The following is a 24537-nucleotide window of genomic DNA, read 5'->3' as shown; positions in this document are numbered from 1 at the left end:
AGGCCTTTAAGCAAACTTCTTGGCAACTTAATCTCAGGACAGCAATTAACCAGGTTATCAGGTTAAACACGCAGTGGTCAGACTGTAATATAATATGCAGATACTGGCCAGCTGTTCTTCCAGTTTCTACGTTGTCTTTCATTTAGTTGTCTACAATATACACAGTAAAAACAATATGATGTGTTCAGATGTATCTAGTCATGGCCAACAGAGTAGAAGATATTTTGGTACCTTTCTTCCTGGGATTTTATCTTCCTAGTACACACGCGGTACAAAACACAAGATGAGAGCAGAAGGAATAAATACCCCCCCACAACCATACTTAAAAAATGTATACATCAGAATGTCCTCTAGAGGGCAATCTTTGCACGTACTTCACCTAGAAATGTCTGACAGTTTTTGTTTGTTAATCTAGAATTTAATTAAGGATCATTATTTAAAAACTAATAATTAAAGAAAAAAAATACAGCTTCCAAGCTAACTGATATCTATCCTAAGCTAATCAACCTTCAAAACAAAAGAACTCATTGCATCACTGACCAAGTCTTAAAAGCAAAGCTATTTACAAAAACATCAGTAGATAAACAACTAATCTACATTGAACTGCCAACTATTTTCAAGACTACTGGTGCACCCATGTAGAATCAAATATTTGTCAGGTATAAGAGTTAAATAACTTCCTAATATTACTCTAAACCTGTTGCTTCCAAAAGTCTCCAATGATTTAGAAATATATTAGCATGTTCCATATTTGTTTTACAGTTTCTTTTGTTAATCATCATAGACTCTCATCAGACTAGCTACGTCAGAAGTCACAGTGTTGTAACAGTTCATCTAACCATATTTTTTTGTCAGCTGTTATCAAAAGATGTCCTTTTCCATTAGATTTTTAAAAGCAAACATTTTCTCTAAGCAAACATTTTGAGCAATTTCTTATTTAAAACAGATATGCTGTTTTCAAATCTAGAAAGTACTAGAGCCATTACTAAGAGGCCAAGGCAAGGACATCATGATGAAAATGAGAGAGCTGAGTGCAAGAATGACGACTAAACTTAGGACCATCAAACTGAGCTTAGTTAAGCTTGAACATTTGAAGGATTTTCTGAAGTAAAAAGCATTTGCTAAGGAGATGATTTCAAAACATTCCTGAAGATCTGAATTAGCTCCTTGCTGGCATCAGGAGCAGGCATGCAATTAGAAGAAAACTGGTGGACATCCATTAACAACCACTCTGCATACTCCACGTAGCAGATCTGAAATCCAGGAGCCACTTTAACAAATCTCTCAGAAAGATGCACTTCTTGCACAACTCACATGCACACGTAACCCCCGCACGCCCTGCATCACACCACAGCCAGAACTCTGAAATCAATATCAGATTTATTAATAAGTTACAATATTTAGAAGCCAGACATATAGCTTCTGCTCTTTAGACATGTATATCTAGTCATTCCAAAATGTCTGATGTCTTCAGCAATTCTAATGGAAATAAAACTATTGTTTTCTTTTGTGGCCACAGCCCAATACAAGTATCAATTACCTTGTTGCTGCAAACATTAAAATATGTCAGTTTGTGTAGCATATGTATATAGTTATGTTTCAGAGTACACTGAAGATCTGCAATAAGACTGAAATCTTTTGCAAAGTTATAGCTACCATAAAATGACTGTTTCCTGAACAATAATTCATGCTGCTAAAATCATTTTCAGTTCTTAATACAAAGAAGACACATAAGTAGCTGTAATAAAATCTGTATTTAAAAAATAAAGTTAAATTAAAGGACGCTTGTCATTTGCTTGACTATTCCAGATGTGCAAATACTTTTTTAGTATTTTTGTTCCTTTCCCTCATTATAAAACATTTTATATAAACAAATAAATGCCTTCTTTCAGCATTAGAACTGCTTTTCCTAGCAGTGTAATGGCTATCAGATACTGCAATTCATCTTTAACCTCTTCAAAATACTCCTGAAGTTTTTGCTTTCTGTGCAAGAGAATCTGAATGACACTGGATTAACCACTTAACATCACAGAGGGATACCTGAGGCCTATTTGAAAACTCTGTTACGTGCCCAATAATAACATTCTAATATCTCCAGCTTTTGTAAACCTTAACCTGGATGCTCCATTAGGGTTGTTTATAGAATAGGCTTAGAAGTCAGTGCATGTTATTTAAAAGATCTCATGGCTTGATCAAATGTTGGGTCCTGACTTGCACAGGCATCCTAGGCTTCTACGCGTTCTCTATCTGAGGCTGGCACTTCTGAATTATAATGGAGGCTTACTCCAGAAAGTAAAAATCTGCTCTTGACAAAGCTGTTACCACCCCTAAAAGGTAAAACTTCAGAACCAGCTGTTTATGTAAGAATACATCATTGTTTACTAATTTGAGGATTGGGGATTATTTTTGTATGTTTCTGCAGTATCTTTGTAGAAAACTATTTTTTATTCTACTCCTTATTTCCTCAGCTTTAATTCTGTGATGTTGTAATCTCTTCGCAAGAATTCTATTATTACAAATGGAGGATTTTATATTTAAAGGGGAAACAAACTGCCTGGTCTGAGGTGTAAACAGCCAGAAAAAAGTTTCTGGTGTTACGCAAGAGTATACAGTAGTAAAAACTGAGATATGATGGAATAAGTCTTATTTCTATGAAGTTAGAGGGAGCTTGACCTTAAACAAGGATCAAGATTGCATCACATTGAAATACTATAAAACATATAGTGACATGAAATATTCCCCTCAGATATGTTGTTTTTTTTCCATTGTGGCACCAGTCACTAAAGTTGCTGTTATAAGCGTATGTATGTCAGTGATGCGTACTATTTTACTATTTGTTTTGCTGAAAGTGGAAGAAATTCAGAGTATCTTGTTTTGATCTAGTTGCCTTCTGGTTTAGTGCTCACTGAGAATGGCTATCATTTGCTTCAGAATAGACAGAAGTAGAAGCACATTTCTTAACTTTACTCGACAGGGTAACACGACCCTCCAGGAGCCCTGAGAAAGAAACACTTCCATTCTCAGCAGCAAACCCAGAAGAGACGGTCACATTTACCCTACCTGCCTGCCCTCTGTCTACATCCTCAGATCATTGGCTCTCAGCTGTAGTTGCTCTCTTTTGAACAAAGCGGTAATATAAATATTCATCCCGAAATTCAAATTCATTTGTAATATGCTGGATGACACCTCCTTTCATCAGTCTGTCTCCGTACATCACAGCTTCACCACGGTCAGAGGAGAGGCCAACTTGGATGAGCCAGTTCACCAGATCACAGCCAAAGAAGATGCCAGTGGAGGTCTTTGCACCACACCTGTATGTCAAAGGAATGATTCACCCACATGTTCTGTAAATCTGGTATCACCACTGCACGATGGGGAAAGGCAAGGAAAAATAGCAGGAAACAAGGAAAGACATCATGATAGTTAAGAGCATGTTAGAGGAGAATTCGCAAGTTTTGCATATTAGGGACATGCCAGTGTTCACTACCTTTTCCTACAGACACTTCAGTGAAAAGCAAAATTTACATACAAAGTTATTTTAGGCCTCTGTAAATAAATATCAACAAACAGAAGCAGCAGTTTTCCTACTAGCACACACAGTGCAAGCCTATTTAGTGAATACTTACTTCCCATGTCCTCATTAGCATGACCATTTCTGCAACAAGCTATGATTTGAGTGCAGCAGCAGGACCTCTGCCTGTGCTTCAACACCATTTTATAATTTCTCTACAGCTTCAAGCAGAAAACAGGTGCTTACATATATCGTAAACAAAGACTGTTTAACTTGAATATCTGGTTAAATATTTACTACAGCAGGCAGTACTAAAAATAAATGAAAGATGACAACTAATTTACTAACTTATGTAACAGATTTATGAAGTAATTCCACTAACATCTAGCCTTGTTGCAGTAAAGTACCATTCTGAAGTTTACCTGCTGCAATGAATGTTTCTGCTCATCTAAAATCTCCTCTATGGAACCCAAGCACAGAGTTTCTGAAGATGATTAACAATTGTACAGGATAGCAAAAAATAGACTTCTGGGTTTTTTTTTTCCTTTCTTTTTTTTTTTTTTTTAATCTAAGCTAAAAGCAGCAGTAACATATAGCAAGTTACTATCATAGGAAAGAAAAAAAAAATCTAAAATAAAAATCCATGATCAGAAGGTCTCAGCTATAGCATGTTCAAATCAATGAGGATAGGATCAAGTTACACAAATATAAATGCTTCGTTTTAATCCACAGGGAGGAAAAAAAACATGTGAAACTTCTTCTGCACGAACATAATATGAGAACAAAGTAGTTCAAGTCAGATTTTGATGTATTCTCAGATGATAAATAATTAAAAAAAAAACAACAACATAACAAAACACTAAAACTAACCAAACAGCCCAAAACCCAAGAAACCTCAATAGCAGCAGAAGTGCAGCAAACACAAAGCTTTAAAACCTGTCTTATTTCAAAATAGTTTCCGATACTTCATTTCTGTGTGGCAAGTCCTTGCCCTGCTATAGTTCATTTTTCTTCCTAAATCAATAACGTTGTCTCTGCTTTTACTTCTTAGGGAACACAGCAGCCAAAGAAATAGTTCTGGAATATGGTTTCAGATTATCTGACTATTGAGACAATCTCCCCCTGCAGAATTAGTCCTGCTAGAGAGCTTCCATGCCAAGAGAAATAAAAGTGTCCTGCTCAAACAACTCTTCATCTCTTTGCTTTACACACTAGATACATAAATGCAGGCAAGTATCTTTTTCTTATTCCTGATGCTTCTGTCTGCATTTCTCTTCTCATCCACCTAAACATAATCGAATGCATAACCTTTGATCATTATGATCTTTGATCATAATTTGGGTCTGCAAGCTTGGGCAATCTCACAATTTGGGATTTAGGGTTCATAAGAGGAATCAGCAAAAGAAACTGTATGAACTCAAAAGGTGTAAAGTCCTAAAGACGTTCTACTCTCAGACAGCAAGTGGCTCTGTTACAACAGTTTTGCCTCCTGCAAAAGCTATTAGTTTTCTACCATAAATACAAACACCTTATTAATTAGAAGACAAAAATGAAGCATCACACACACTGTTACAGACATTGACACACACACTTATTCAGAAAGATTTTGTTCCTAAACTCCTGCTAATTGCAAGAATTAGCACAGGGCTTAATGAAGAGCACAGGGCTTAATGAAGAGCTACAAAACCATCAAACCTAGATGAGATAACATGATAATTTGTACCTCAGTGTTTCAGTCTTAGACAAAAAATATTTTCTACATGTTACTGCAAAATTCTTAATCTTCACTTGAAGGTTTGAGTAAATAGGTCAGAACAGAAATCACCAACAGAATGACTGTACTGCATTTCATTATTTCCAAAAGGTGAGCTATGAGCTTTGTTAACAGATCAAATATGAAGGGGGAAAACCTTACCTTCTGCCTTTGACAATGCTTTTGACACAGTGATCTCTATGATAATGAACGAACTGTTGACAGGTCATCCTGATTTCCTCAGGTAGAGTGGGATCTGCATGCCCTTCTGCTTCTCTGCCTCCCCAGAGAAATTCAAGCCTAGGGAGGAGAGATGGGAACAACAATAAAAAATTAAATCAAACAAAGGCACTTTTAAGGAAACTGGAAATAAGAATGGAACTCACAGGAATCTCATCCCGGCTTTTTACTATTTTTCTGCAAATGTTTTTAATATAATCATCCTAATATACTTGTACGCCCGTTAAACACTGAGAAGTTTTACTTTGGGCTCAGGCAGAAGGAAGGACAGAGAGTAGCTGGGAAACCCATAGCTGCTGGATTCACAATGCAGACAGCTAGCTCTAATTTAAAGATGACTTTGTACAATTTACTTCTTCAAAGTGAGGTACCAATGAAAGTCTCCATCCACACAAAGAAGTTGTACGAGCTAATTAATAGAGGACTTTCAAATAGTGCTGAAAGAATCAGGACCAGCACTCACAAATAAATTTTTTTCTTCTGCTGTAATTATTTTTGAAGATCCACTATTACATGCTTTACCATCATTAGACAAGGATTTTGTCTATTGGGAGTTTGTGAGATTTTTGTCAGTGCGAGTGTATCAGTAAAAACTCACATATAGTGAACTGCAGTTAGCTCTCCATAGCTGGGAGAGAAAAAGAGATTTTAAAAACAAAACAAATAGCAAATTGAATGCTATGGCACAGAACACTCAAAACTCTTTTAAAATTACCGTTGTTAATAATTAAACTTGTACATATAAGTGTAAACATTCTGCTTACCTTCGCTTGAATGGCAGAATGATTAAATGCTTATCTAAGCCAAAAATACCAAAGGAAATGAAGCCCTAAAGGAAAAAACACAGAGAAAATAAATTAAACAAAAATTTTTGACTTCTGAAGAACAGAAATAAAGTGTTAACAACTAACTGCCAAAACACAAATTAAGAGTATCTCTCTTTCCTAGTCACTACTTGAAATTCATTTTGTTTCTGCTTTGTTTTTTTCACTTAGTCCTTAAAAAGACATATTAATATATAACAGTCTGTCAAAGAAATTCACAAAGCAGCAGTTCAATAAGTAAGCTATGTGATGAACAAAACGTCACTATCTCTACATAGCCAGTTATTTCAATCTGTCTTTGTTAATGTCAATAAAAGAACTGACTGCAATTTATATGCTATAATGTTCTCCTACTATTCTTCCATGCTGCTTTTGTATCAAAGCCAGACTATCGTTACTTGATACTGCACTGCATCTCAGAGGTGCACTTGTCCACAGACCTGAGAAATACTCCCTCTGGTAAGTACTAACACTGTTTTGCTTTCACCTTCATAGACCACCAATCTAACATGTCAGTTTACACTGAAATAAGCTATATGCAGTGGTAACATTTGTACATCTAATTGTGTCAAGTATTATTTAATAGTGAAGAAACTGAAACTGCAGAGGTAGCAACTTCAAGCCCTATAGCTAAAGTATCTACGTAGCTATACTGTACCTATGCAGTTATGCAGAAATTTTTTGCTAAAAATAAAGCTAAAATCCTACTCTGTCTCAACAGGCATTTGGCACTCAGCTGCCATTTGTACCTCTTAAAGTGCTCATACTCAAAGCAATCACATTATGATAAGACAACTATCAAAAGAAAACAAAAAAAATTGGGGGGTGGGGGGGTGGAAATCAAAACAGTTTAAGGAACTGGTGTCTTCAGAATTATTTGAGGACTTCATCGTACAGCGCTTGTAACAGCACAAGCTGCAACATCTATCAACAAAGCTATTTTCAAAATAAACATCAGCAAATACCTGACCAAAATTAAACACAGCACAAAAGAACTGCAATTCCACATACAGTCTTCCAGGTTCTTGGTTGAACAGCCACCATAAGCAGCTGGAAAGATTCTGTTAAAAAACACAAAACAAACAAGAAAAATAAAATACTACAAACCAAAGGTTGAAATCAAAACCACCTTATTATTCTTTACCTGTATTTATTCAACAAATAATTCAGACGAAGACAGTAGGAGAGAAAAAATACTTTAAAACATTATTTTAATTAGGCTTAATTGCTGGGAAGCAATAAACAAATGAGCTTGCTTGTTTTTAAAAAGCATATCAACGTAGAGGTCCTGCCTGTTCACACGTTTATACAAGGAATTTGCTTTAAGCATTCTCAGGTATTCAAGCTAACACAGACAATATTAACCTAGACACACTTGCAGTATTTGTCTTGAGGCCTGTTGAGCTGACACCATTGCTTTCTACATATTTTCTACATAGTTAAGATTGCATTAAGCTGAAGCATGTCACACTTCAGCTATCTCAGATACCTGATTAAAGAAAATAAAACATCCAAAGTTAACCCCTTTGGGTGAAAAGAATAACGAACTAATATAATCCATCTCATTTCATCGTATTTAAGTATTCATTTGGATTCAGTTGAAAATAGAGGGTCAAACTTGGGACACCACTGTAACACAGAAAACATATCAAATATTCTTTTCTAAGATATATTTATATATATATATATTTTCAGAGTACACTTTCTTTTTTAATTTAATAGGCAATATCAACTTAGTCGCCTTGTCACCAAATCAGCATAAAAAGCAATGAAAACACATTCTTCCATTTCAAATAATGTCTTACAGTACCTTATTTACTAAAATGCCTCTATGAAGTCCAAATTCCAAATTAAAGCATGATCAAATGGAACAGTATTTGTACAGTCTCTTTCAGAAGTAGAATTCACTTCATACTTTTAATTGATACCTAGAGAAGATGACTAGCTCTTGAGAAAAAAATAGGACAAGGAGTGGTAGTGATGAATTAATTACCCAATGACGTGATTCCAATTTTTTCCTGTCCCTTTGGGGTTCTCCAGTGAAGTTTGCTCACTGACACTGTTGGCCTTAACTTGCCTTTAATTTTTCTGTGCCACACAATAAATTAATCTTATGATACACCTCCTACAATAGGAGAAAAAAATAAAGCCTCTGATTTACTTAATATATTACTATAAAAAGTAGGAATTGATTTTTTTTTTTTTTTTTTTTTTAACTGGGCTGTCTACATAGTCTTCCTAAAAATGGTCCCACCTCAATGAGAGAAACAACAGGGAGGAGAAAAAAGTATTTACAGCAAAAAGGCCAACAACAAGAAGCAAGCACAGCAGCACATGTCTGGCCAGCTGTTTGTCTGCAGTCTGTAGAAGCTGTTCTTCCTGAGCCAGTACGCAGGTCTGAGCACTGCACTGATTCACACACTGATCAGCTGAAAAACAAAGCAGAAGTTTTCATTAGGCTAAGCTACAATCTCTAAACTGATAAGTAAACTCGCTAGCATAACTTGTTGAGTTAAATCACCTTGTGTTTGTGTTGAAGTCCTACACACATAATGCTAGCTTTGACAACCACCAATTCAGACACCTATTCTCAAATGGAACAGTTTGTGTTCCTAAGATGAAGAAACTTCACAACAAAATTCTTCCTTCAAAGGACTAATAGAAACTGTGGTTAAGAATTAGCGATAATGAAATATTAGCAATTTCCTCAGAACAGATTTTAAACCTAGAATTAATGTATGGAATAAATATTCGAAGTATACAGCAGCTGCAATATTTATACTCCATATCTCAGTGCTGCCACATCAGAAAAGCAACCATATTTATTTCAGTTCTGCTACTGTATTTCTAATATGGTATAACAGACAATTGCCATAATTCTATTAATTAAAAGAACCAAATGCACAAAGAACAGATGCTTTTCTTTCACGTGGAGTTCTCAGCAATTCTGAGCTTATTCCTCTAGATGGCAGTGAAAAACTTACAGTGAAGGACACAACTAAGACTTTATACCAAATACCTTTCATAGTTCAAGGGAATAACAGAAGGATTGGTAATGAATGCAGTCAGTTACACAAGTGTATCCATTACAATTTGCTTTTAGGGATTTATAGTTTTGAATTGTTCACTCCATAGACAGAAAAAAAATTCCACTTAATCATAAGATTCAAAATACATTATCTCTTTCGATAAGGAAATTAAATTGCCCTTTCCCTATCACTGGAAGACCTTGTTATGGTGTTTGTCTGAACTACTTCATAGGAAAAATAGTTGGCAATAAGTAGAAAGCTACATACTGTGAAAGGAGATAAAACAAGGTACGTTTCAGCATGGAATATTTAGTTTTGTTTGAAGTAATTCTGCATTCAGATAAAGCATATGGATATGGACTACCTTGTTAAAGATGGAAAAAAAACAAGGAAAAAAAAGGCTGCCCTGCAGATAGCTTTCATTGTTGAAAGTGATGTATGACGAGAATGGGCTGAGCATGCAATTTTCCAACAGGTGCTGAACAGCCACTTTGATCCATTCCTCAATTGGAGTGACGCCTAAGGCCCCCTCAGTTAATTTTCTCCATGTTTCTCCCCAAGATTCGGATAATACAGCAGCATGGACATTTGATCTAGTCTGCAGTAAGTACTTGCTTTTCTAGACCTACAGTTTCTTATTCAAAACCTGTGCATGACTACAATAAAAGCTTTAAACACTTGGGGGTGGAAATAAGATTTGAATATGAGTATATAGTAAGTTTACTTTAGTCCTACTTTGTCTCGATTTTAGCAGTTTAACATTTAGCAATCACACTCCTCCCAAAAAAACAAATCTACCAAACATACACAAAGCTGTCACTCTTAAGCAATTAAAGATTTCTAATGAGCAACAAGAGCAGCATAAATACCAATGCACATATCAACACTTGAATTTAATATGAAATATAAATTACTGAAGCAGAGTTGAGAGAACAATTGTTTTCAATGTGACTTGAGAGAACAAATAGTTTTACTGTGAGTGCAACACACACAAATGCTGTGGAAGAGAGTCCACCATAAAGTCGTAGAATGGTTTGGGACCTTAAAGACCATCTAGTTTCAATCCCCTGTACTGGGTCTGACTGATACAGAGTTCACTTTCCCCATAGCAGCCTACACAGTGCCGTGCTCTGCACTTGTAGCTGGAACAGCCTTAATACCACTTCAGTGTTTGCCTATGGCTAAGCAACACAGGCACAGCACCGAGGCTCTCTCCAAGCTCCCAAACCCAGCAGGCTGGGGTTGGGCAGGAGCTGGGGAGAGGACATAGCCAAGGCTGCTCTTGTTATAAAAATGCCTGTCCTGAACAACTGCCACACATATTGAGGTTCTGATTCCCAAGATGTGACTTAATATCACTTGATAATGAGAAATAGAGAATAAATGTTGGTTTTGGTTTTTTTTTCCCCCCCACTCTCTGTGCTTGTTTTTTTCCTTCTCACCTTTCTTTTCCCTTTAGTTTATTATCCTTATCTGATACTTTGAGACTTTTTCCCTCCCTTACATCATATTTTATCTTCCTCATCTTCCTTTGAGGAAGGGGAGTGAGTATTGAGGCAGAGTTTAATTGGCCATTGGTGTGAAATCATCCCATCCTTCTGCCACAGGCAGAGAGATCTTTTAGACCAGGTTGCCCCATTCAACCTGACCTTGAACACTGCCAGGTAACAGGGTATCCAAAGCTTCTCTGGGCAACCCATTCCAGTCTGTAATACTAAAACAAGGATACACTGCGGTTTTACCTGTCTCAATTGAAGGAACCTTGTTTTCAACAGCATTTGGCACTGCTTTGCCCTCCTTAGCACAGGATATTTCCCCATTTGTTGTTTGACAAGAACAGCAACCTGTTAAGGATAATAAGATAGTTAGTTTCCTTCATGGCCATAATTTATTCTCCAAGTATAACACTATATGCTATACTTCAGTATATTCACAAATAATCTAAAAGGGGAAAGCAGACAATCGTTCCAATTTGCTGAGAGCACATGCATTTTATTACAAATACATAGAAATATTTAACACATAGCACTACCACCATGGAAGCAACACAGGCGCTTTTAGCTAGAAGAAAAACACAAGAGAAGTGAGTAAGAAAGCCAAAGTCAAACAAGGAGTAACAACGCTGTAGGATTAGCAAAGTTGAAGGCATATAACTCATTCACAGAGAGACAGTTTATTGGGTAAGTAACCTGTGACACCTACTGGACTGAATTTATCATATGCTTAAGACAACACTATCACTTACAGAAAACCCACATACGTGTTTGTTTGTTTTTTCCCCATCTACTCCCCCCACTTTACAATAATAATAATCAAACCTTCCCTAGAAACATAAACCTAAGCCCTTGGACAGTTATATCTAGATTTTTCTTTCTAACTTCACATTTGAAGTTGTAAACAACAATCCCTCCCAGATCAGAATTAAATTTAGAATAGTTCTGTTTGTTTTTGTATCCCAAGCTAATCCCAAGTTAATTTAGCTTACAAAGCTACTTTCTATACCTCTTTCTGCAGACAGCTGTGCAGAACAACCTGCAGAAGATTGTGCAGGAGAAGGTTGTGCAGAAGACCTTGCAGAAGGTTGAGGCACAGTGGCTGAAACTTGATTCCCCTCGTTCCCTTCTGCTTGGCCATGAGGTGAATATGGGTTCAGTACCTCATAGTTTGACTCCTGTCTATTTCTGTTCATGCACATAAGTGAGATGCCTGACATCAATATGCTGATGAACAGGACCACTGCTGTGGTGATTATCTATTAAGTAAAAAGAGAGAAAAGAAAGTATATACCTAAATACAAACTGAAAGAAAACTGTTGCGCATATCTTTCTAACTTCTGCAGCTTCCTAAATACACTAAGAAATGCATCCACAGAGACAGATTCCTGCTATTCCATCTCATAGCACTGAAGGTGAAAGAGCACTTAGTACACGAAATTAGTTTTCTTTTCATGAATAAGCCAGCTGCTTTTCTTTTATTTTCCTCCTCTTTTCTCCTTTTTTCTTTTACCTTTCCCCTCCCTCTTCCCCCCCCATTTTCTTTCTTTCCCTTCCTCTCTTGTTTTTCGTGAGGACTCCTATTTCCCACAAGCTCCAAAACCATCCTCTTGTCATTACATTATTTCCCCTCAGGACCATTACTGTTGCATTTTAAGTTCAGTTTAGGTACCTTTTAATTCACAAAGAGGAATGCATTTGTCACCCACCCTCTCCAGCACAGTTCAAATTTCCATGCTTTCTCCAATGGGGAACATCCCATTAATTAATGTTTCATTCTAATCATCTGCCACCAATACCCACTGTCCACTGTGAAGCTATTTTGTTACTTGTGAAAGCACCACATGAATAATCCTGAGCAACTCATAGTCTCTCTATCCAGAAGAAAGGCAGAGGGAAAACAAAACAACTAGCTACCCTAGTACAGATCACATCCTCTAGTAAAGACAAACTACTTATTGATAAAAACACTATTTCAGCCTTAGAGACTTTTAACTCCTGACTGCACAGAGAACTCTCCCATAGTGCAAGCAGTCACTGCTACCAATGTACCATCGATCCTATCTACTACAGCTTAAAAAACATTAATTAGCTATTGGATGGTGTCAATTTTAGATAATTATCAAGCTAGACTACAAATTACTCACCAAGAAGAGAGCTCTGCAATTCATCACTACTAAGAATTTTCTTTTGGAAGCCTATTCCCTCTTTTTCTTAGTCATAGCTGTCTAAACTTGAAGGTCATTGCTCAAACAAGTTTTATGAATGTTTCATTACAGAAATATTTTTATAGCAATCTCTAAGCATTGTATAATGATACTGTTACAGTAGCCTGCACTTTGACTGAAAGCTACTTACATAAGAAACAAATAGAAAAGAATTTCTTAATGATGTATTGGATATGGCAAAAGTCAGAAGAGACAAGGACATAAGATATTCATACCTGATGTTTTCCATAGAAAAAGGCAGAGTCAATGCTAGAGCTGTTATGTTCACCAATTATTAACAAGATTCCCACCAGAAGCGTTGGGACTCTGAAAGTGCAAAATATGAACAAAGTAACATATTTAGCTTGCTCTCACTTACCCTACAGGTAAACATCTGTGCTAACTTACCCCCATCCAGCTATGATTATAAACCCGATGGGAATCTTTACTGTTTCTCTCTTCCTCAACAGAAACAAAGAGAAAGATAAGAAGCCTAAAAAGAACAAAAGAAATGCCTTGTTTATTATTAAAAAGAGAACTGAAAATTACAGACACTAGACATTCTAGTGTGTGCCCTGCTTAGTAACCAAAGAGTGCCTCTCAGACCTCAAATATTCCAAAATAGTCTTTTTTTTTTTTCCTCTCTAGCTATATTCTAAGAAAGTAAAAGAGAAACACCTAACTTCAAAAATAAATAATATGAATAAAGAAACTTTGAAGAAATTCTACCACAATTTGTTTCCACCTATAAATGCTTAGGAAGGTTTACAAGTATTTAAAAGGTGCCATAAGAATTCTTAAGACACAAGTGACTACTTCATTAAGGTTAAAAAAAAAAGATGAGTCCTTTGTAAAGTCAATGCTAAATTTCACAAAAGTGTTTAATGTGTTTTTACAGAAGTAACTCTACACAGGACTATCTTCTGCAAACGTCAATTTCATTCCCAAGCCCAATAATACTTTCCTTGTCAAAGCAAAGTTAGTATTTACATTAGGCTATACTAATCATATGCTATTTTCTGTCTCAGCCTAACAAACACAAAACTGGACAAAAACATCACACGAAATAAACCTTTCCACTTCTGGACTCAGGAATGGTATAGGAAGTCTGTTTTAATCACACCCAAGTAGTTCCCCAAGTTTCTTCATAAATCTTTCAAATCTGTCTGCTACAACTGATCTCTTCATTGATCATCTACACCTGCAGAACACATACATTGTTTTTGGAAATTGCAATTGCCACAGAGAAGAAATGCTAAAGCTCCTTTGCTATCTCCCTTCATTCTGTTTTCTGAGGCATAAGGTTTTAAGATCTTCTTAATGCTGAATAAATTTAAGTCTTACGTTCTGCATTAATTAAAAATTGGCAGTAAGCTTTTGAGTAGCTGAAGGGCAACCCATTCCCATTTACTCTATTTGTAATTGCTTTTGCTTTGAGAGCAGGTTCTTGACTTTTTTTTTAATAAACCAGCAAGTCTTGTACTGTAACAGGCAAAAAGAAACCAGACGTGTCTATATATGAGCAGAAGCAGCATCTGACATTTAGTCCTACATTGCTAGGGCTTCGGCTTGGCACAGCTTTTAAGTGTATGTTTGTGAAATTATATAAAAGTGAATGGAACAATTACTCTGAAGAATACAATCAAATTATGTCAGTACATTAATCTTTTATACTACACCTAGTTCTGCCTAGAAAAATCATACCTGTCCACAGGTAGGTGCTATAAAGTGAACTGTAAAGAAATATAAATACTAGGATCTGCACAGTTACATCTTCCTGTTTAACAGTGAAATTCCATATCACCATTCCAATGCAAGCAATAAACTGAAAAGAAAAAAAGATGACATTATTTAAATTCAGAAAGCAGAATGACAAAAACACACACAAAAAGCCTCAAATCTGAACATTAAGTTTCTAAACACCATTGCAATGTAATTTTATGAATTAGATAGCACAGCAATAGATATTATGCTTACATATACAAATAAAATTATGGTTACATCACTGACTAGTGCATTCTACCTCCCCTTGTTTTTTGTTTTTTGTTTTTTTTGACAGCAGTGGAGTAAAAAAAGTCAGGAAATAAAGTATATATAATTATTGCAAGACTATAAATATTAAGCCAAGATGCAAAGCTTTTGTTAGGTACAAATCATTCATCTGAAATGATTTGAACATGAAACTGAGTCAACATCAACAGATCAGCCAAGAATTATGTAAGTTTTCAGCCTCATGTGAGAGTTTTAGTACTGAAGTAATCTGAAAAAATAGGCTGAAATACTAAGGAAATACTAATACAAGGGCTCAAAAATATTCCTAAAGCAAACTTTATATTGTTATAGACAAGATCCACGTGCAACTCTCACATGTGATTTTCTTCTCTGAAATGTGACTGCAATCAGATCTCAGAGTTCACTTTATTATTAAAAAACAAACAAAAACAACACTTCAAAAAGCATCCACTGCACAGGTGTATTACAGTCACCGATTCTAATAGTTGTGCAGTTGTCTTCAAGGAAATAAGAAGCACATACTCCACAGTTCTCCTTCAGCTTAAATAACAATTACAGTTAATCCAAGTCTGCTATTTGGCTTTGCTGTTCCCTAGCCACCAGCCATGCATTCCCACACCCCTTCCTTGCATTAGCACTGGCACCTGTCTGATCCCTCAGTGAGTCACTTCAGGTAGCTGAACCAGCAGATGGACTACTTTCCTACTTCGCTCCCTGAATGAGGTCACCAAGAGTTGGATGCATGTTGCTCCCTATCATGGCACTGCTGAGTTCAGATTGGCATAAACTGAACTGAAAGTGCAGTCAGTGCTGCTATCTGGCAGTAGTTTATAATGCTAAAAATATATTGCAAAAAGTCATCTGTCATTCTGATTGCTTATAGATCTGTTTGAGATGCTGCTCTATGAGAGCTGCACGATCAAAACAATCACCCTGCCATTTTCTTCAAGGCTATACCTCTAAAATCACAGAAACTTTTCAGACAAGTCACACATTAGATTCCTCTGCTCATTTTATATGGCTACAAAGATATGCTACAGAAACCAAATTGCAAAAGTGTTAAAAATAAGACACACACACACACACACACACACACACACACACACAGAAAAATATTTTTTTACTACTGACCTGAGCAACGAGTAGATTTGTTGTAATCATATGAGGAAGCTGTTTGTATTTCTTACTCAGAAGAACAACAATAAGAGACCAAATCTGTAACAAACAAGATAAAATTGAATGCGAGACCAACACACACAAAACATCAACAATAATAAAAAAAGAGCAAGACGAACACTGGCACAATTTGGTGCAGTTAAATATACAACACATCTTCTTGAGAAGTTTCTTAGCAACATGACTGCCACAGTCAGCTTGACACCACCTGCTGCCAATCTGGATGCTTTAGAAAAAGCAATGTGTCGTCATGTTCTCACAGTGGTGAAATATTTCCAGGGAGTACCAAGGGTTTGCCTACCACGTGCAGAAACCTGGTTGTTTCCCAAGACATAAACAGACATAGAATAGGCTGGAAGTCTGGAATGTAACAGTCTTTGCATCCTGTCCTTTTTAAATCTCCCAAAGTGATTAATGATGGCAAGAGGCAGATTTTACTTGATGCTTCCCTTGAGGGATAGTTTTTGACAAAAGGTTCAGTGTGATACCAACTTCAGAAGTTATCAGCTTTCTCCAACATAGAAGCTTTTATTTAAAATTAAAAGACTAAGCACACTATTCATAGTGCTTGTGAAATCAAAATACAATTCACATCAGACTTTTGAGATTTCAGTATGCTTTTCTAGATTAGACACCCAGAACTACCAGGAATGGAATTTGATAAAGCTAAATTAAAGCTTCCAAGTTAAATGTTCTCACTGCTACGTCATTAATTAAATATTCATTAACATTTCAGGAGTTTAAATTCAATTCCAGCAGAAGTTTTTACATAGCTTGCATTACTGAGATATCTAAGCACTTCAAGTTGTTCTTCCACACAGTGCAGCTTTTCAGATTTTTTTTTTAAACTCAGCTCTTCCCTCATCCTTCTGCAACAGGATCCAATGATGAAATGTCAATCTCATCTTAAATCATGGCTCGATTTGCTGCTTATGTACTAAAGCTTCCCTGATATTACAGTGTGCAATGGTATTTCATTTTGCCAACACCTACCAGAGAAACAAGACTGACAATACTTATGTCAAAGCTAACATTCTGGAGAGCAGATGCCAGTGGGTTGGGATCCATAGATGGAATGGTCAAAAGCCATGCAGAAACATACATGATGGGTGCAGACACAAAAGTGCTTATCACCATGCCTGAGGTAATCTGCAAAGAGTCAAACAGAACATGAACAGTTAAGGAAATCTCAAGTTAAATAAATCTTTTTGTTTTTTTTTGTTTTTTTGTTTTTTGTTTTTTAAATGCAACCCCTAGCAAAACTGTAACTTCAACTTTAGCACAGAGCTTTAAACAAATAACTGAGCTGTTTCCATGACAAATCAGTTAGCATTTGAGAGAGGAAGTATCCATTTTATATGTTTCAACAAACTTCTGAAGTAGTGGGAATGCAGAGTTCTCAATTGCAATTGCTTATAGAGCTTTTTCACGGGTGTTAGAGATACTAATGACTCCAACCTAGAGGTAATTTCCATTGTCACAATATACTTTTGGATGCAATTTTGGTTATTCACATCATAAATAAATAAGTAAACTCAGTTATGTTAACAGTAATATGTATAAATTCATGAGAAGAAATCTTGTTTTTCATTTCAATTGTTTCTACTTAGGCTTCTCACTATCTTTTTGCCTTCTAGAAGTCTAGAATTTACAGTGATGGAAGGGTGAGTTTCTACTCAATCTTCAGATCACTATTTTAAAGAGATTTCCTAACTTGCTTGGGCACAAATTTCTACCTTGTAATATTTCACTTTCAGAATCTTCAAGTGGGGAAAAAAAAAAAATCATAAACTTTATATTTTAAGTTGAACAGATATTTGATACCCTTTATTTAAAATGTGTTTCTACCACAAGATTTAATTGGAGTACTCTACAAAATAATCAGTTAAAGCACAGGTTTTTCCATTAGCTATCAGCTTGAAGCTAATTCATCTCACTTTGTCAGTGAAATCAGTGACAACATTCCTGCTCTATTTCTGACTAAAGCAGTAGACCAAAAATAAGACCTCCGGAAAAAGAAAACAAAAATTATCCTAGTTTTTCCTACTATTGTCATGAATAAGAAAAGTGTAAGGACTTATTTAAGAGTGTGCACTATCAAGAAACTTGAGACAACAGGAAACAGTATTTTGGTTAATTATTAACTTGCATTACAGCTCAGACTTGAAATCTAAAGAGTCTGTTCTTCAGAAAAGTACTTATTAGATACTCTACCATATGTACTTATATTACATAAGTATTTACTCAACAAACTCAAGCCCAAAGTAAGCACAAGTTTGGAAAAAAACTGACTACATACAATTCCTACTTCCATATTAAATTGAGTTGCAAATATTGCAACACCAGGTGCTGCTGGAAAAACTCCATAAAGAAATGCATAGTTCGATAAACTGGTATGGTTGACCGTGCTGCTGCTCTTGTCCAGGAGTTCCACCATTTCTCTACAGAGAAATGGCATCATAAGTCTGAAAAAGAAGGGGGAAAGAAGTCATTCATTTAAGTCAGAGCAATAGACTCGTTTTTACTCAGAAAAGGAATCGTGACGTCTATAAGCTGCTTCAAATCTTCTTGTTACAAGTTAAACAAAACATACACACAAGTGCTAGAAATTACACTAATCCCTGGATTATCAACACATTTTACTACATACTTGTGCAGAAATATTCTTTCAATAACTTCAGATTTAGAAAGGCAAAATATAAAAGCAAAACAATTTCCAACTGCTAAAGAAACAGCAAACATACATAAGTCAGCAACCTTGAAAATCAGATCAATTTACATGAACTGTCTGACATCAAACAAGCATGCAAGCCCAAGTATCCCATGTTAAAAGTTTTATCCTACAAAATAAACCCCTCCATTCACGCTTGTCTGAATGCCTTTAGCAGACAGATGTTACGTGGGCTTCCTATGTATATCTTGCACAGGCTTCCATAAGCAACAATCATTTATTTTTTCTCATATTTTAAAAAACTTATAATTGAGATGGTTTACAACGTAAGTCTTGTAGTAAGTTTCCTAGTAAGCTGTAATTATGATATTCAAGTGTCTCCAAATTTTACTGTCTAAATACAGTGACAAAATATCTCTATTATGCTAACTGTAGAACTGCAGCAAATGAAATATTTAGATGAAATACTGGAAAGAAAAGTCATATGACCAATATACAATATATAAGGTTAAAACATCCAGCAACGCTTTACAAAACAAAATTATGAAAGTACAAAAATAGAACTTACAGTTTAGCTGTGATGAGAAGGATCAGTGCAACAAACATACCCTTTGTCAGTTTTTTTGTTTGTCCCACCATAGTTAGTCCAAGGTAAAAAAGTGCAGAGCCAGAAAATGAACTGCCCAGTCCATCAAGGAAATTTTCAAGGTAATCAGGAATTCTCTGGCCAAGAATAAAGTTTGAGGCAATTCCTATGAAGACCATGAATACAATTGGGTTCTGCAGAACTCGAAGGAGTGCTAGGCCCACTATTTTGATTTTGCTGTGGGACACAGTGCGATTGTCTCTCCATTTCTGGATTTCACAGAAGATAAAACCCAGAGGGTTTAGCATCATAAGAGATATTGGAGCCACTAGGTAAATGTACTGGAGATACTCTGGGTAAGTGGTTTGGTATAGAGCTTCAACTAGAAGACAGGAAATGAAGAGTGATGAGTGATAATATTTCAGTACAAAAACTCATTAATAGTGAAATTAAATTTTGTTCCCTTGAAACTTGAGAAAAGTTATTTCACTATTCTTTAAAAGCAACAGAATTTACAATTGATATGAGGGGACATCACCATTAGGTCACAGATGTGTACTGAACACATTAACTTACTCAACATTATTTAATGATTCTACAAACATTCAACATTTACATTAAAAAACACAATAAAAATAACTCCATGTCTTCTTTGATTCACTCCAAATGCTGAATGACACTTTTTTGCTGCATTGCCTTTTTGGACCAGTCTTTACTGCATACAGTGTTCTTCCAAATATTTGTCACTATTCTTAAGCTTCACAAAGCAGTAACTGTGTGAATGTAAAGAGATTCCTGGCAGTTTTACAGACAAGAGTTATGAATATATATATATAAGATTTAAAAAGTAATAGTTCTGCTTCTATTTTGCTAATGTATATATTGACAGCACTGCCAGAAAGAGTTTCCATAGGAGACAAGATGTGGTAGTGGAACACTGGAACTTCTTAGTGCTGTGAAAAAATTCACAATCCGAAAACTTCTATTTCAACTCTCTGAATTCACTGGTTCTGGGCAGTTAGACACACACACAGACACCCCCCCTCCCCCCCCCCCTAAAATAGGATAGAAATAGAAAATATAGAGAATCTTGAAAAAGGGAACTCAATTTCCCACCAACCCCAATGATAGTAAGCTTTCTTTTTTTCCCCAGTTCTCCACATCCCAGCTGCTCAAAAACATGTCTATCACAGCTGTTAATGCTTACTGCACTTAGCACCATCACAGCTGCTGTAATGGAGCCTCCCATCATCCACACAATGCTACACAGTGCTACACCTGTTCTTCAACAACACAGCACCCAAGAGTAGACATATCTGTTCACCCACAGTTGTACCACCTCACTCAGTAGAACAAACCAGACAGACAAAGCTTTCTCTCTTAGCAATTGTATTTACATCAGGGGGATGCTAGCAAACTACTGTACCAGTTCTTTTTCACTTCAAGCCAACATCATTTTGTAGTGGGGAACTGTTGTAACAGGGATTAGAGAAAAGCAAGGTGGTGAGCTCTGCAAATTTAATTTTCATTTTCCTATGCATTTAGGTTTTTTTCCTGTGCACAGTTTTTTTTCAACAGCAAGAATTACTGCAGAAAAAAAATCACATTGGATAAGAAGTCTGAATTTTCTATTTTTTTTAACCACATAACTCCAATTGTCTTTAAAATTGTGTTACTGCAATATACAGAATTGTCTTTACTAAATTCTTCTGCTATGCAATTTTAAAGTGAAGCATATGACTTTTAAAGGCGAAATTAATAAGAACTATCTGTTAGAAGATGAGGTTTCACTCAAAACACTACTTAACACACAAGTAAAAGGAAACAAAGAAAGCACTACGTGTGTCCAGCCCTGCACACACTTCAGAAGTGTCACACTAATGGGGAATAGCTTATGTTTGCAACAGAATGCTGAAAACTGGTGAAAGTTTGGGGTGGGAGAACTGAGAGGGGGAAAAAGGACATAAACAGCTCTAAGAAACAAAGAGCCCTTAAGTGCCTACAGTGCCACTGTTGTGTTAGGCGTGCTGGTGAAGCTCCTAATGAACCACATGTGAATTTGGATAGATTGCACATAGGGCAGGCAAGAATCATACGTTATAAATCGAGGAATATTTGAAAAAAAATGTAATCTGACAAGAAAGTCATTCAAAGTAGAACGTTCTAAGTAGAGGGAGGCAGTGGAAATACGTTCAGAGAGCCTCAGAGAAACCCTAGCTGGCATTTTAATCCAGTGCCAAGAAACTAAGAAATAATCCTCACCGCCCTGTTCGGGACATACTTCACATTTCCCACAAGAGGAATAAGTCTCAGGAGATGGAACTGAGGGAAAATGTATTTTCATCTAGGGAAGAAAAAGTTTGCAATTGCCTTTGTCTGTATTTTACACACATCCAGCAAGTTTAAAAAGAATAAAGATTCAAGATTCTCTACAGCATGCTGCCTGAAACCGGGTGAATGAAACTGCTCGCTCTTAAAGTTCCCTAAAATATGGAGCTACTTGTCACAATCTGGAATGTTTGAGCTTTTCTTCCGTATCTGTATTTTTCATTCTGTAATCAAGAGAACTTATGTGGCACAGATCACCCCCCTCTTCAGGAAGAAGTAAACAAATACCAGTGAACCCAGCAATCCTCCCCACACACCATGCACTCAAGGGGTATTTGGAAACTCCTGTTACATGCAGCATGCTTTTGGTACCAGCTACACAGGTCAGCATGGGGAGAAGCAGCACTGGCACACAGAATCTTCCCAAGGCAGGTAAAAAGCACTGCTAGTCTGACAGCAGCAGGTGGGAGAAGCCTGCGACAACTCCAGAGTGCTTCTCAAGAATCATAGGATGTATGGCTAAAAAGCACATAAATATGCCCTTAAGAAAAGTAATAGGGAAAATAATATCTTGCTTGCCAAAAGGGAAGAAAGTAAATCTTGCAGATTTGGATAAAAATCAAGTTTAATAACTGATATTGCTTGGCATTCCAAATGCAGGCTTACAAGAATAAAAGTACACAGCTTTACGAGCTATACTCTGAATGCCTCTTTGTATTCCACTCCCTCCCTTTCTTTTTCCACCCCCATTTAAGTCCACTGGACTGGTGCTTAGCCACACTTACTGAAAAAGGTATCACAGCCGCATAAAATTCCTATTTGAGATAAACAAATTACCACAAATCACACAGTAATCTTTCTTTTAAAAGACTGCTTTCAAGACTATATCCCAAGGGAACATCCATTGGTTTTGAGAAAACAAAGATAAAGGGATAGAACTTGATCGGCCACGTAAATTAATTAACACAAAAGTTTGCTCTAAAGAGATTGTGAGGCACATTCCACAACCAGTAGATATCAACGTGTCTTCTCTGAGGTAGAGCAGGAGTTAATGCCAAATTAGTACTAAACCGCACTACAGCTATTTCACGGGCTACAGGCGGACTCCTACTTTGCAATGCAATTAATTTTGTTCTGGAGGGTAACTGGCAATTATCCATTAGGGTAGCTTAACCTACACAATGTATAGGGTAATTTACACCAATTTTGAAATATTTTAATATATATATTTTTAAGTCACATAGTGCTTGATAACAGGAGTTGTATTGTCTTAAATTGTTTCATTCATGCTAGCTGACAGCTTTGCTCCACCCACCCCAATACACACACCTGTACATGGCCAGAGGATTAGTTTTTCATTTTTAAAATGAGCTCCCTCAAGAAATGTAAATTGAGACAAAGTTTAGGTAGCTCCTAACTTCAGTTCTAAAGTTAATATAAAAAAAAAAAAAAAAAAGGAAAATAAAAGCAAAAACATCTACAACACTAAAAATACTTTTGAAAAAGAAAGCGTAAGGAACTACTCACCTATTGGGTATCCCAGCGCAAAGTCATTGCTTTGTGTAGCAAAAATAGGGAACAAACCTGCTTTGCTAAATCGATTCTCAGGACTGGCTACCAATAATGTTAGAACGCAGACTAAGAAAAACACGGCAGCTTTGGCAACTAAGATACTGTACAGGAAGGACCAATTTACATCAGAAAAGTTAAGTACCACCATGTTTTTGAACAATAAAGCTGGGAGTGCAAAACGGGAGACAAAATTTCCTAGTCCTTTAGCTTGAGTTGATGTGATAATGTTGGCTCTTCCAGCTATATAGCCACAAAGAATTATTCCAAAGCATTCTAACAGGGCTGGAAAAAGCCTGCTTATTGACATAGAAGGAGGACCATCAGTGACATTGAGTCCAACTTGTTCCGGCAAAGAAATAGACATATTGGCTGATGATGACAGGTTCTTTGCACCGAAGTCAATATAGCTATCCATTTCCTTTGACTTCCACTTGCAAAAAAAGAGCATTCAATGATCTCATCTGCAAAACAAAGAAAGACATTCATTAACTTCTGAAACTGTGTTGGTGAAAGTTAATGCTATCTAGCTTGTTGACAGAAGAGCTTACGCTTGTAAGTGCATGAAAAACAAACAATGAGACTAACAAGTGGATATAGAGAAATAAAAGCGAGAAATAAGAAAGCTGAGAAATAATTCTGTTCTCACATGTTCTTGCAGGTTCACACAACCCAACGAGACAAATGATGAGGTTAAAAATCTCTGAAGAACTGAGCTTGAAATTTAAGGATAATACTGCATGTTAAAACTAAATGTAGTTTGGGAATGCAAAAAGAAAAAAAAATATCTGTTGGAAGGAAAGGAACTATAACTGAAGGACTTTTTGTTGAAGGATCTAAACAACATTTAGATGAAATCATAGCCCCTCAGCCCTCTTCAGTCAGGAAACAGCAACAGCCAAGTTCTCAGTGTATATTCCTTATCTTGCCAGACTGAAATTAGAAATCTAGTTAAATCTCTATTAGGACAGCATACAACTCTTCACATGTTCATTAGCTTACTTATAACTTGTAACCTTACTTACCTCGTTAACTCAGTTCCCAAATACAGTCTCACATTCTTTTTGCTTCCAATTACCAAACTGTTAATTTACTATTCTAATTCCCTGTGCCTGCCCTATGACATCTTATGTCCTC

The 24537-nt window shown here is 36.3% G+C and overlaps 1 protein-coding gene across 7 annotated transcripts in view; it reads right to left on the bottom strand.

Moving 5' to 3' along the window:
- Nucleotides 1-1363: 1363 nt before the first annotated feature.
- Nucleotides 1364-24537, bottom strand: part of GPR155 (G protein-coupled receptor 155) — a 29086-nt gene continuing 5912 nt past the window's right edge. For 5 of the 7 annotated variants that reach the window (XM_085228364.1, XM_085228365.1, XM_085228363.1 and 2 more), the window contains 15 exons: nt 23359-23864; nt 19486-19885; nt 18546-18711; nt 17240-17395; nt 16202-16285; nt 14762-14882; nt 13466-13550; nt 13294-13384; nt 11860-12109; nt 11100-11201; nt 8624-8757; nt 7294-7389; nt 6269-6333; nt 5427-5564; nt 1364-3311 (listed from right to left, as the gene is read on the bottom strand). In XM_085228364.1, the coding sequence (XP_085084490.1) occupies nt 3089-3311; nt 5427-5564; nt 6269-6333; nt 7294-7389; nt 8624-8757; nt 11100-11201; nt 11860-12109; nt 13294-13384; nt 13466-13550; nt 14762-14882; nt 16202-16285; nt 17240-17395; nt 18546-18711; nt 19486-19885; nt 23359-23851 (2604 nt within the window). In that variant the 5' untranslated portion in view covers nt 23852-23864 and the 3' untranslated portion in view covers nt 1364-3088. Of the gene's footprint in view, nt 3365-5426; nt 5565-6268; nt 6334-7293; nt 7390-8321; nt 8454-8623; nt 8758-11099; nt 11202-11859; nt 12110-13293; nt 13385-13465; nt 13551-14761; nt 14883-16201; nt 16286-17239; nt 17396-18545; nt 18712-19485; nt 19886-23358; nt 23865-24537 lie in introns of those variants that run through there. The other 2 variants (XM_085228368.1, XR_014884454.1) reach the window with 2 other exon arrangements.

Source organism: Meleagris gallopavo, chromosome 7 (genome assembly GCF_905368555.1).
Source record: "Meleagris gallopavo chromosome 7, MGAL_WU_HG_1.1, whole genome shotgun sequence".
In the NCBI taxonomy this organism is placed as follows: Eukaryota; Metazoa; Chordata; class Aves; order Galliformes; family Phasianidae; genus Meleagris; species Meleagris gallopavo.
Note: the sequence above shows the minus strand (reverse complement) of the source record. Positions and strands in the feature narration are given on the sequence as shown.